The sequence below is a fragment of the Lithobates pipiens genome, unplaced genomic scaffold, assembly GCF_037356315.1.
Source record: "Lithobates pipiens isolate NorthernLeopardFrog02 unplaced genomic scaffold, aLitPip1_a1.2 Scaffold_1, whole genome shotgun sequence".
NCBI lineage: Eukaryota > Metazoa > Chordata > Amphibia > Anura > Ranidae > Lithobates > Lithobates pipiens.
This window is the reverse complement of record NW_027507685.1, coordinates 152390564-152405098: the sequence shown is the minus strand read 5'-3', so window position 1 is coordinate 152405098 and position 14535 is coordinate 152390564. Positions and strand designations below refer to the sequence as shown.

The 14535-nt window shown below is 44.3% G+C and overlaps 1 protein-coding gene across 1 annotated transcript in view; it reads left to right on the top strand.

Annotated features, from left to right (window-relative positions):
• The first annotated feature begins 1205 nt into the window (after window positions 1–1205).
• TBC1D13 (TBC1 domain family member 13) overlaps window positions 1206–14535 on the top strand; it is a 39084-nt gene continuing 25754 nt past the window's right edge. The window contains exons 1-4 of the mRNA XM_077478678.1: window positions 1206–1352; window positions 9332–9405; window positions 13257–13297; window positions 13383–13444. Coding sequence (XP_077334804.1) covers window positions 1330–1352; window positions 9332–9405; window positions 13257–13297; window positions 13383–13444 — 200 coding nt within the window. The 5' untranslated portion in view covers window positions 1206–1329. The remainder of the gene's footprint in view (window positions 1353–9331; window positions 9406–13256; window positions 13298–13382; window positions 13445–14535) is intronic.

Sequence of the window (14535 nt, the reverse complement as noted above, 5' to 3'; positions counted from 1 at the left end):
GATGATTCCCAGTGTAGATTCCCTGTACTAGGATGGGATCCCCGGTGGAGGAGTGGATCCCCTGTACTACTGGGAGATGATCCCTGTGTAGGAGATGGAGGAAAAAATCTCCTGTACTAAGACGTAATCCTAAGTGGAGTAGGAGATCCCCTGTACTGGGAGGTGATCCCCAGTGTAGGAGGAGCAGATCCCCTGTACTACTGGGAGATGATCCCTGTGTAGGAGGAGGAGTAGATACCCTGTACTAAGATGTGATCCCAAGTGGAGTAGATCCCCTGTACTGGGAGCTGATCCCCAGTGTAGGAGTAATATATCCCCTGTACTAGGATGTAATCCCAGGTAGAGGAGGAGTAGATCCCCTGTACTGGGAGGCGACCCCTGGTGTAGGAGTAAAAGAGCCCTATAATAGGATGTGATCCCTGGTGGAGGAGTAGATCCCCTGTACTAGGATGGGATCCCTTGTACTACTGGGATGATCCCTGGTGTAGGAGTAGATCCCCTGTACTAGGGTGTGATCCCTGGTGAAGCAGCAGAACACCTGTACTGGGAGGTGATCCCCGGTGTAGGAGGAGCAGATCCCCTGAACTAGGATGTGATCCCTGGTGTAGGAGTAGATCCACTGTACTGGAAGATGATCCCCATGTAGTAGATCCCCTGTACTAGGATATGACTCCCAGTGGAGGAGTAGATCCCCTGTGATGGGATGAGCTCCCCGGTGGAGTAGATCCCCTGTACTGGGAGGAGATCCCCGGTCTAGGAGGTCGCCTCCAGTACTGGGAGAAGAAGGAGATGATGTCCAGTAGTGGGAGAAGAGATGTCCAGCACTGGGAGGAGGAGGAGATGATGTCAAGCACTGGGAGAAGGAGAAGGAGGAGGAGATGATGTCCAGCACTGGGAGGAGGAGGAGATGATGTCCAGCAACTGGGAGGAGGCGATGTCCAGCACTGGGAGGAGGAGGAGATGATGATGTTGTCCAGCACTGGGAGGAGGAGGAGGAGGAGATGATGATGTCCAGCACTGGGAGGAGGAGGAGGAGGAGGAGATGATGATGTTGTCCAGCACTGGGAGGAGGAGGAGGAGGAGATGATGATGTCCAGCACTGGGAGGAGGAGGAGGAGGAGGAGGAAGAGATGATGATGATGATGTTGTCCAGCCCTGGGAGGAGGAGAAGGAGGAGGAGATGATGATGATGTCCAGCACTAGGAGGAGGAGATGATGTCCAGCACTGGGAGGAGGTGATGACGGCTGACATGTGACTCTGGCAGGGTTTCTGCTTCCTGCCAGGATGTGTTCCCTCCCCCAACATCTAAGAAGGCGGCGGAAGTCAACATGTCGAGTCTACACAAGAGCAAGTAAGAGATCCCGGGGTGTACGGGGGAGGGGGAGTACCGGAGATCGGTGGTGGGGGAGGGGATTATCGTATGATGGAGAGATTCCTATCACTGATCCGTCACCATCATGTTGTACATCACTCCATCATCTGTTCTCCCCATACACACTCATGTCTGCTATTAGCAGTGCTCCTGTATGGGTGATCCAGGAATTATTACAGATGTCATTTTCACCACCCAAAAAAAAAAATCAGGATTGTAGAACCAGAAAACCCCCTTTGTGCACCCAGAGAGCGGTTCTGTGGGTGTCACATACACAGGCTGTGGCGTCTGTTGGAGGTTTTGGGGTGTTTGGGATCAGAGCGGATCACGAGTTATACATTGCATCGATCGTACTTTGCGGTGCGATGTTGCGACATTCTTTTAGGCTCTATTCACATCTGGACGCTGCGGAAACCTGCAATTTTTTTCTTGCTGCTCCGCCATTTCTTTCTAATGGCACTCCAATGTACCTTGTAATGCCGGGTACACACTACTAGTTTTTTTTCTTTCAACCGAACAAAAAACAAACAAACTGATAGCTTTGGTTGGAGCTGCTGTACTAACAATTTAATGTTAGGACAGTAATCTCCCCTGCTGAGTTGTTGTGTCCTGACAGGGGGACGCCCCCCCCCCCACCCCACTAGAACACTCCGGTCATGCACGTCAGATAAAAGCCGGACAAACATCCCGCTTCTGTCAGACCGAGGGCCTTACACATGGGCAGAATGTCAGACATTTTTTGTTGAACCAGCCGATGACATCCAATGTTCTATCAAAATGGCCAACTCGTCAAAATCCCCAATCGCTTCACTTCCGGTGCAGCCAAATCACGTTCAGCTGGCATGACGTCAACCCTGCGCATGCGCAGACAATCTGAGGTCAAGGAAAATTATAGAATGCTGCTATGTTGGTACACCTAAAACATTTGATTCCCCATCCTATTGGTAAACTCAGGACCAGCTGATCTTCCTCTATAGTTCTATGAAAGGGTCTTTGCCCACAGACCGCCATGTTATAATAAACTTCCAGTGAGCAGCCGCTGTTTACCCGACTTTACCAATAGGATGGAAAATCAGAAACACTGCCATGTTGGTACACCGTCCTAAAACCTTTCGGATTCCCCATCCTATTGGTAAAGTTGGGTAAACAGCGACCTGTCACTGGAAGTTTATAATAACATGGCGGTGTATCGGCAAGGACTCTTTCATAGAGCTATAGAGGAAGATCAGCTGGTCCACAGTTTACCACTAGAATGGGGAATCATAAATGTTTTAGGTGTACCAACATGGCAGTTTTCTACAATTTTCCTCCGTCTCTGACGATCTGCGCATGTGCAGTGTTCATGTCATGCCAGCTGATCGGGACTCAGCCGCACCCTGAAGTGATGTCATTGGAGATTTTGACAAGTTGGCTATTTTGACAGAACATCAGCATTTTGCTTAAAGCAGAGTTCCACCCAAAAATGAAACTTCCACTTTTCGGATTCCTCTCCCCTCCCCGGTATCACATTTGGCACCTTTTGGGGGGAGGGGGGGGGAGCAGATGCCTGTCTCATACAGGTATTTTGCTCCCATTTCCGGGCATAAATACCCAAGCCACCCATGGGTATCTACGCCACTTCCGGCGCTTTATCAACCCCCCCCCCATGCTGTCTTCTGAGAGACACACAGGTCCCAGAAGACAGCAGGAAGCAGTGGGATTTCACATGCGCAGTAGGGAACCAGGAAGTGAAGCTGCAAGGCTTCACTTCCTGATTTTCTTACTGAATATGGAGGCAGCAGCACCTGAGAGCTGAGGGGAAAGATCGGCTTCGGTTGTTGACATCGCAGGTAAGTGTCCTTATTTTAAAAGTCAGCAGCTGCAGTATTTGTAGCTGCTGACTTAAAAAAAAAAAAAAAAAGTACACTTACCTGTCCAAGGCGCCCATGATGTCGACACCCAAAGCTGATCTTTCCCTCGGCTCTCGGGTGCTGCCGCCAGCGGAACGCTGCTTTTAAAGTCATTGTATACCCATTTTGTTTGTTTTTTTTTTCTTCATTTTTACCTACAGGTAAGCCTATAATAAGGCTTACCTGTAGGTAAAATGAATATCTCCTAAACCTGTACGGTTTAGGAGATATTCACTTTACATGCAGCTGACTAGGGTTGCCACCTCATCCCTTTAAAACTGAACACATAATGATTACACAAGTTCTGTGGCTGATTATGGTGGTAATTATACACACTTTGTGCCTTATCTGAATTAAATCAGCCTCAGAATCTGTGTAATTCATACGTGTTCGGGTTTAAATGAGGTGGCAACCCTACCTCTGACGTCAACGGCACATGCGCTGTAAATGCCCGGCTGAAGGTCCAGCAGACCTGGATCAATTGGGGGTGTAGGATTGGGTATATGGGATTGTTTGATATTATTTTTTATGGTTGAACTGGATGGACTTGTGCCTTCTTTTTTCAACCTAACTATGAAAAAGACTCCTACGCGGGAGTGATGTCATTGCGGCTCTGGGCCACTCACAGCGCCAGAACCACAAACCCGGAAGACACGCCAAGGGCAAAATGTCAGCTCCCTTGGCGTGGACCGGCCTGCGATACGGGGACCTCATTCTAAGGTAAGTATTTCATAATGAGCTGCACATATACAGTAGCTCACAAAAGTGAGTACACCCCTCACATTTTTGTAAATATTTTATTCTATCTTTTCATGTGACAACACTGAAGAAATTACACTTTGCTACAATGTAAAGTAGTGAGTGTACAGCTTGTATAACAGTGTAAATTTGCTGCCTCAAAATAACTTAACACACTGCCATTAATATCTAAACCGCTGGCAACAAAAGTGAGTACACCCCTAAGTGAAAATGTCCAAATTGGGCCCAAAGTATCAATATTTTGTGTGGCCACCATTATTTTCCAGCACTGCCTTAACCCTCTTGGCCATGGAGTTCACCAGAGCTTCACAGGTTGCCACTGGAGTCCTCTTCCACTCCTCCATGATGACATCACAGGGCTGGTGGATGTTAGAGACCTTGCGCTCCTCCACCTTCCATTTGAGGATGCCCAACAGATGCTCAATAGGGTTTAGGTCTGGAGACATACTTGGTCAGTCCATCACTTTTACCCTCAGCTTCTTTAGCAAGGCAGTGGTGGTCTTGGAAGTGTGTTTGGGGTCGTTATCATGTTGGAATACTGCCCTGCGGCCCAGTCTCCGAAGGGAGGGGATCATGCTCTGCTTCAGTATGTCACAAATACATGTTGGCCTTCATGTTTCCCGCAATGAACTGTAGCTCCCCAGTGCTGGCAGCACTCATGCAGCCCCAGACTATGACACTTCCACCACCATGCTTGACTGTAGGCAAGACACACTTGTCTTTGTACTTCTCACCTGGTTTCCGCCACACGCGCTTGAAACCATCTGAACCAAATAAGTTTATCTTGGACTCCTCAGACCACAGGACATGGTTCCAGTAATCCATGTCCTTAGTCTGCCTGTCTTCAGCAAAGTGTTTTGTGGCTTTTTGGTGCATCATCTTTAGAAGAGGCTTCCTTCTGGGAAGACAGCCATGCAGACCAATTTGATGCAGTGTGCGGCGTATGGTCTGAGCATTGACAGGCTGATTCCACTCCACCCCTTCAACCTCTGCAGCAATGCTGACAGAACCTATATGTCTATTTCTCAAAGACAATCTCTGGATATGACGCTGAGCATGTGCACTCAACTCCTTTGATCGACCATAGCGAGGTCTGTTTTTAGTGGAACCTGTCCTGTTAAACTGCTGTATGGTCTTGGTCACTGTGCTGCAGCTCAGTTTCAGGCTCTTGGCAATCTTCTTATAGCCTAGGCCATCTTTATGTAGAGCAACAATTCTTTTTTTCAGATCCACAGAGAATTCTTTGCCATGGGGTGCCATGTTGAACTTCCAGTGACCAATATGAGACCGATCACACACCATTCCTTGTAATAGGAATAAAAGTGATCAATTTTTTTAAATTTTATTTATTTATTTATTTATTTTGAAGTGCGTCCCCGTGTGCTCGCACACAGAAGCGAACGCACATATAAGTCCCGCCCACATATGTAAATGCCGTTTAAATCACACTTGTAAGGTATCAATTCTAGCACTTAGAACTAAACATGTAACCTGTAAAAAATGTTAAAGCTTTGCCTATGGAGATTTTTAAGTACCGAAGTTTAGTGCCATTCCATGAGTGTGCGCAATTTTAAAGCGTGACATTGTTAGGTATATATCTGCTCGACGTAAAATTATCTTTCACATTTATACAAAAAAAATTGGGCTAACTTTACTGTTTTGTTACATTTTAATTCATGGACCTTTTTTTTTTTTTTTTTTCAAAAAAAAAAAAAAACCTTTGAAAAATTATTGCGCTAATACCGTGTGACATAAAAATTTGCAACGACCGCCATTTTATTCCCTAGGTAAAAAAAAATAAATATATATATATATAATGTTTTGGGGTTTTGAGTAATTTTCTAGCAAAACAAAATGATTTTATTTTTTTATTTTTTATTTTTTTTAGATAGTACATTTTGTACTGTAGGTGAGGAGTACCATAATAGGCACGGTATGGAAGTTGTTAAAGTTTGCACTCAAATTCTGCAGTCAGAAAATTCACAACCTTTGTGGTTTCATGTGTGCAAGTTTACACTGCTGTGTAAAGTCATATGATCTGTGCAGATCCTCTCTAAGTGATGTAAACAAAGCTTAGAGCGAGGTGATCGAGGAAGTTCAGCCCTAGGGGGTGTAGTAAAAATAAGGTGGAGTACTAATCACTTTAAGAACACCATAAGCAATACTTTACTGCTGAAAAGGAAAGTGGAGTGTGTGTAGTTATTATCGCAGTGTTCTTTTTATACGGCTCGTTCACAAGAGGCCTGTACACAGTGTGCGTTTATGCGAGTGACAGATGCATCGTGTAGCCGACATGGGCAGCCTGTAAAAAAAACAGTGATAGGAGTGGCTGTATAGATCTCCCTGCACATCCGATCGCTTGCAATCAGCGATGGATGCATGGTCCTGGACACTGTCTGGTGCACTTGTGCATGAAGATCCGCATAGACATTCTTGTCAATTATTTTTATTTTTTTTAAACAGGTTGCTGACAGCAGCTGCACAGAACATCTATTGCTTTTGGACGCATAAACAGATGCTGTACAGGCCTCTTTGCTTGTGTGAATGACCCCTCAAGCATAACAAAAAACAGCTTTCACTACAATACTCACCTCCTCTCTAGAGCTGCCTCCTGTAGTCTCGCTGATCCAGATCTGCAGCAGCGTTCCTCTTCTGGGTGGAATAATGATCAGCGTCATTCAACTCACTTTATGTGACCCCAGGCTGTCACCCTTTGAATATAGTCAACGCACTAAAAAAAAAAAAATATCTGAAGGGTGAACTGGTAGCTGGAGATGGGGAAACATGGTAAGGCACACTTGTTTACCGTGGTGCTTTGAGGTGCCATTATTTTTAAAAGGCACTCCTGTGCTGCAGCACACCACAATGTATGGTACGCTACAGAACTGTACTGGCAAAATGGGAAACTGATCCAATTTTGGGTCCATTGTAGTGCATTGGCTGCCCATCTAAAGGATTACACTGCCTTAACCGCTTAAGGACCAGGCCTCTTTTTCAGACTCTGTGTTTACATGTTTAAAACGGTTATTTTTAGCTAGAAAATGACTTAGAACCCCCAAAAATTATGTATTGTTTTTTTTTTTCTAACACCCTAGAGAATAAAATGGCGGTCATTGCAATACTTTTTTTCACATTGTATTTGCGCAGCGGTCTTACAAGTGCACTTTTTTTTGAAAAAATGCACTTTTTGAATAAAAAAATAAGACAACAGTAAAATTAGCCCAATTTTTTATATATTGTGAAATATAATGTTACGCCGAGTAAATAGATACCCAACATGTCACGCTTCAAAATTGCGCCCGCTCGTGGAATGGCGTTTTCATATGCGGGCGCTACTCGCGTACATGTTCGCTTCTGCCCGCGAGCTCGTCAGGACAAGATGTTTTAAAAATTATTTATATTTTTTCTTATTTATTTTACTTGATTTTATTTATTTTTACACTGTTTTAAAAAAAAAAATGGATCACTTTTATTCCTATTACAAGGAATGATTGTAAACATCCCTTGTAATAAAAAAAAGCATGACAGGTCCTCTTAAATATGAGATCTGGGGTCAAAAAGTCCTCAGATCTCATATTTGGACGTAAATGCAATAAAATAAAATAAAAAGACACTGAAAAAATGTTCCTTTAGAGGTATGGGCAGAAGTGAAGTTTTGACGTCGCTTTCGCCTTCCTATGGTATGGAGACGAGTGGGGGCCATCTTAGCCTCACTCGTCTGCACAGACAGGACCTGATCGCTACAGACGGCTCCGGTAAGCGGTGGAGAGCGCGGGAGGGGGGTGGCCCCTCCCTTTGCCGATAACGGTGATCTTTCGGCGAACCCGCTGCAGAGACCACCATTATCGTACACACGACTGGCGCTTGAAGAGATGGATATCCCGGTTGTGGCAGCAGCTGCTGCCCTTACAAAGATATCCCTCTTCAAACTATGGACGTACATCGTTGTGCACCAGTCGTAAAGTGGTTAATGCAATGCATGTAAATGCCCCCCAAATTGGAGCACAGAGGTGTAAAGGAGCCCTCGGAGCTTATTTTTGAACATTAAACTGATACTAACCTCACAACAGTCAAAGTCTGTATATGCAGTAAAGGCTTGTTATACTCACTGTGGAACCTAAGGGGTTAATCCTCTGCATTGTGTAAAAATGTCCTGTCTTCTCTGATCCTCCCCTTTTTCCACAGCCCCCAATCCATCTCCTGACAGAGCCCTAGGAGGCACTCTGCACATGCTCAGATTGGTGTGAATTGCTAGAGAAGTGTTTTTTTTTTTTTTTTTAGTTTTTTTTTATCATTGATTTTTATCCATCCTGCCCATAACCAAAACAGGAATTGAGAGGAAATCCTCCCCAAAATGAGGAAATGCCTGGTTGTCTCCAGAACTAGTGTCCTCATTGGAAGGTTTCCTGTTACTGTTCTGAGAACAACCCAAAATTTGGGATTTTCTTTTACTTTCAGTGGTAATGATAAACAGGACAAATAGAGTGGAGAATCTCCCTAACGGGGGCACAAACAGAGGTAGAACCAGACAGATGTTCTGTTCCCTCTCCAATCTTTCCAAAATGAAATGATTATTTTTTTTAAATGTGCGTTTTTAGTTAGACCCCTTTCACACCAGGGCGTTTTGCAGGCGCTATAGTGTTAGAAATAGCGCCTGCATTCCGCCCTAAAAAAGCTGCACCATTGTCTGTAGTGTGAAAGCCCGAGAGCTTTCACACTACAGCGGTGCCCTGGCAGGACGTCAGGGAAACATCCTGTCAGCAGCTTCTTTGGAGCGGTGAAGGAGCGGTGTGTTTACCGCTCCTCCACCGCTGCTCCCCATTGAAATCAATGGGGCAGCTCTGTAATACCGCCGGCAAAACGCTGCTATTGCGGCGTATAGCCAGCTGTTCTAACCCTTTCTCGGCCGCTAGCGGGGGGTAAAAGCGTCCCGCTAGCAGCCGAAATGCCGCAAATCCGGCGGTAAAACGCCGATAAAAATAGCGGCGTTTTACCGCCCACACTATGGGCGGTGTGGTGTGAAAGGGGTCTAATACTTTAAACTATAACCGCGCGTCCTGTGGATTTACAGCACAATGATGCCCAGATACATAGCACTATTTATCCAGCTGTTTTATGCGCGTTGGCTCTCATATGATACATAACAATATCTGCCAATGGAAATCAATCAAGGAAATTATCAAGGGAAACACCCTGATAACAGTTGCCCTGTTTGCAGAATAAATGGAGTGGACTTGATCCGGGCTTCTGTACAGGAGGCAATGTACTGTAATGTGTACTAATCAGATGACGTTTTTTGTCTGTTTGCAGAATCGCAGAGTTCCAGAGCATTCTCAGTGAACCGCACATCAAGCTGTCGGTGTTGAGGGAACTTTGCTTTAATGGTAAGGCTTCTTGTCTTGGCAGGATTCACAGGCTGCTGGACTTTGGCTTGTTCTTAGAGACTTTATTTTTTTTTCCACATAGTTGGCAAATACTTTGTGGTTTCACATTGACTAAAGTTAGATTTACTTAGGCGATAATTAACTGTTTAAAAAAACAGGATAAACTATGCAAATCTCTTAAAGCAGAGTTCTACCCAAAAATGGAACTTCCGTTTTAAGCACTCCTCGCCCCCTAACATGCCACATTTGGCATGTCAATTTTTTTGGGGGGGGAGTGGGGGGCTTCATTAGGAGGGGGACTTCCTGTCCCACTTCCTCTTTCCACCCAGGGACCGCCAAGGTGACTCCTCCCTTCGCCTTAGGCGGCTCCTCCCTCTAGGTGATCTCCTGGGACATGTGACAGGTTCCAGGACATCGTCTGTCCACTCCGGGAGCGCAGCGTGACTCGCGCATGCGCCGTGTGTGCCTGCCCGTGAAGCCGAAAGCTGTCACAGCCGGGTGCCCAGAGTGGAAATGGAGGCACCAGCGGAGAGGAGGGGGAGAGGACTGACGCTCCGTTCAGCTGCATCGCTGGACCATGGAACAAGTAAGTGTCTGTTTATTAAAAGTCGGCAACTACACTTTTTGTAGCTACTGACTTTTAATAAACATAAAAAGCCTGGAACTCCCCTTTTAAAGGCTGAGTCCACCTTTTTAAAAAAAAAATAAAAAAAATAAATAAATAAATATATATATATTTTTTTTTTTTTTTTGCAAATGAAAATGCATGCAAAGCATTGCAACTGCCATCAGTAGATGGCGGGGGCAGTGCCAGGGTCCTGTAGACTTTTACTCCAGCTCCTTGTCCATACTGAGGTTGAGGCTTTCAGTTAGTAAACTAGAGGAAGTTTCAATGCTTTGTGTGGTGGTCACCACACGTGTTCTATTGAGAAACCACAAGTACATTTGCTGTAGTGAGGGATGGGACTTGTAGTACATTTATCCACAGCAGCTGTGCGACAGAAGGGTTGGGGGGGTCTATTTGCACCTCATTTTCCTGCTTCACCCTTAATACAGGTTTAACTTGGTGCAAAAGGTAACGTTATCCTAGTGCTGCATAATTAATCATTAAAAAATTGCGATCTCGATTCACCCCCCCCCCCCCCAAAAAAAAAATCTCGATGGAGAGACTTATCTGCTCACTCAGTTGTCAAAAGAAAACATGTGGGCAGTCTGCCAAGTTTTTAACATGAAACATTGTAACTAACTCTTCCTTCTTAGATCAAAGGGATAAACTTGTGTGTGTAAAAAAAAAAAAAATTTAATAAAATAAATCCGGACAGTCTGCCAAGTTTTTAAACAACCTGTAAATGCAGGAAGTTTAACCACTTAAAGTCTAAATCTTTTTCTGACACTTGTTTCTTAAGTTAAAATCAATATTTTTTGCTAGAAAATTGCTTGGAACCCCAAATAAAAAAAAAAAAAAAATATATATATATATATATAAACATTTTAGTAGAGAGCCTAGGGAATAAAATGTCAATTGCTTCAATATTTTATGTCACCGTTAGCCCAATTTTTTTAGTTTTTACTGTGAAAGATGATGTTATGCCACGAGAATCCTGAGAGATTCTTTTTTCGAAGCAAAAAAAATCGTGATTCTCATTTTAACCAGAATCGTGCAGCTCTAAGTTATCCTTGGTTAGCCAAGGACAGAGGGGTGGATGGAGAAAAGTTCAATATGCATATACACTGCAGTCACCTCCTGGTTCTCCTTTGGACAGTTTCTTCCGTAAACTCCCCTTTTAAAGAGGTTTTAAACCTCCGAACAAAAACTAAACCTAAAAAAACAAAACAAAAAAATCCTGCAGCTCAAAGACATCGCATACTAGCTCATTATGAATTGCCTTAAAGAGATGCCCTGGATTGCACAGAATTTCACAGTAACCATGAGATAAATCAAAGTTCAGGAATATTCCTTTATCCCATTGTTTTGCAAATCTGTACATTACAAACTGAATGAATTGGTTCTGATATCGCTGTTTTACTAACTTGACAGCTTATTATTCTAAATGGGAAACCTTAATTTTGTTTGCAAATAATAAAGATTCTAACTACCAGAAAGAATGAGTCCTTATATTTAAAGAGCGCCTGTTAGCGGGCGTCCTCTCACCTGCTGCTGCCATGTCCCTCCCCTTGTTGTTTCACTGCCGCATCACCAGCCATCCCATTAAAGTGGATGGGACTGTCGGGGATTCAACAGCGGGTCAGAGGAGCCACTGCAGGACAGAGATGACAGTTGCTCTGTAAAAAATTATGATTTAAATCGACTTGACTTGAATCAATCCATCTAAAGGCAGACGGGTTGTACTTAAAGGGTAAGTTCACCATTACTGAAAAATCTGTAAGGGGAACTTAGACTGGACCCTCTTCTCATTCTCACTGCCCCCACACACACAGACACGCACAGACATACTGACCTGGAGCATGGTTATCACCGTTCTGACACTTCGGGACCGGGGCTTTGAATTTCCCTGCGGCTCAATTTCCTAAACGTACCTCATCAGGAGGTACATATAGGAGTGTATCAATTAGAACCCACGTGGCCTGTCCTGCCACCACAGACAAAGAGGAGAGAAAGCCGCGGGGATTTCAAATCCCTGGACTGGTAAAGCGGCAATAAGATCTGTCAGAATAGATCGCCAGACTTCAGGTTAGCGGGACCAGGCACGATGGGAAGGGGCTCCAGTGTAAAGCCCCATACACACTCTAAGTTTTTCCTTTTGGTTTACCAAAACCATGTAGAGCAAGGGCTTGCCTGATTGCATACACATTGCAACTCCTAAGGTTTGACCTCATATTATATGGTTTTGGTAAATCTGAAGGAAAACTCAGCAGAAAAACTGATAGTGTGTATGGGGCTTTAGTTTGAATTACAGATTTTCTGTAAAGGTGAACTTACATTTTAAGACTATCTTTCGATCAACTTTGGTACAAGCTGTCTGTTTTTTTTTTTTGTGACCATTTGTTATATATATATATATATATATATATATATATATATATATATATATATATATATATATATATATATATATATATATATATATATATATATATATATATATTTTTTTTTTTTTTTTTACCCATGGTTAAAGGAAACAAAATTGCACAATCTGTGGCCAGCCTTAATCATATTATTCCCCCAGTTTTTCCTAGCACTTTCAACAGCTGTTTCCTGTTTCTTTCCCTTGTAGCATCCTTTGGAGCCACCCTTGCATGCAGGGACTAGGGGACTAGAGTTGTGTTTCCCTACACTGGGTGAATCAATAGAAACACTCAGCCTTATAGCCTAGGATGGCAAGGCTCTGCCCTGCTTCTCTTTGTTAGTACTGAAAGTTCAGGGAAGCAGTACTGAGAGAGCAGGAACTGGCAGCATTGAAAGTTGTAAATTGCAAGTGCTTGCATGAGAATTTTAACAAATAGTTTACAGAGGAATGTTTATTGTGCTCAATGCGTTAAGCTAAAAACTGCTGAGGGTTTAATACTAGTTTAGGGCTTGTTCAGTCTGATGTGCGCACAAGAGTTAAGTCAGTTTTGGCATCTTACCAATTCCTGGGAATGAGCAGAGAGTTCATCGCAAAGTGCATGTGATCTACACCTGATATAACAGACCTGATAGGGGAAAGAGGAGAGATTTTTTTGACAGGAGAGATTTTGCAAGTTTCTCTGACCAAAATCCCCCCCTCCCCCCCATGACCTGTTCGGTTATTTTTGTGATCAAAAGGTTGCAGCATTTTTCTTACGCTGATGTGTGCTCCATACTTGCCTTGTTTTGCTTTTGGGAAATGATTGCCCTTTTTCTTTGGCAGGAATCCCCTTCGAATCAGGCATCCGGTGTCTCTGCTGGAAGGTTTGTACCTTTTTGTAAGCTATGACCAGCTCTGTCTAAGACCTACAACAGTACTGAAAATATTCTACAACTCTTTTCACTGCAGATCCTGCTCAACTATCTGCCCACAGACCGGGTATTATGGGATTCTGTACTGAAGAAACAAAGGTAAGGGGACATTGGCATACCTGGGTGCTTGCTGGTGCTGGCATTGCCCCAGCTGGGCTGACATTTTATTTGAGTCGATATAATCTCTGAAATCCTGAGTGCATTGTTATCTGTTACTCCACTACACACAAGCCTAGTACACACTGCTGAATGCCAGACGGCATCGGCCGGTTCAATAGAAACCTGCTGACATTCAGCCCATGTATACTGCAGTTGCCATAGAAGATGGCTTCTGTTGAAAGGACATGACCAAAAAAGGTCTCCTGACCAGAATTTTCAGCCAATCAGAGCTGAGTGTCCTAGTGGTGGTGGGGGAGGGGGGGTCATTCCCCTGTCAGAACACTATAGCACAGCAGGGGAGATTGCTGAACTAACTAACGGATAGTTAGTGCAGCAGCTCCTCCTGAGCTGTCAGTTTTTTTTTGTTTCCTTTTTTTTTTGCCCTTGAAAATTAAAAAACTGCTAGTGTGTACTAGGCTTTAGTGGCAAAACTGCAGATTATAATTAGATGTTGGCTGATTCAGAGGCAAAGAGAATTTCTTTTTTGAAGAGCTGAGTGGGCTGGTTGGGTGTCCCTGGCTGTGTTGGCTGCTTCAGGGCCTAGGGGTTGGGGAGGTGACTTTGAGGCTGAAGGTGGTGTTAATTCCTGGCAGTGGGCTTAGTGAGCCATCCTAAGTGAGAATACCCTGTGAACATTTGATCCTAAGAGCCCTTTCGCACAGAGGCAGTTTTCAGGCGTTTTATCGCTAGAAATAGTGCCTGAAAACTGCCTCCTATGCCGGCCGATTGTGAAAGTCTGAGTGCTTTCACACCCAGACGATGCGCTTGCGGAACGTTAGAAAACATCCTGCAAGCAGCATCTTTGGGGTGGTTTGGGAATGCTGTATACAGTGCTCCCACAACGCCCCTGCACATTGCAATGAATGGGCAGCGCTTCCGAAGTACCTGAAATGTGCCTCAGAAGCACCACAACTCGGGCGTTTTTTAACCCCTTCTTTGGGGTTAAAAGCACCCAGCTAGCAGTCGATGAGCTCCATTTTAAACAGCACTAAAGCGAGCGGCGCTTTAGCATAATGCACGGGTGGCCCTAG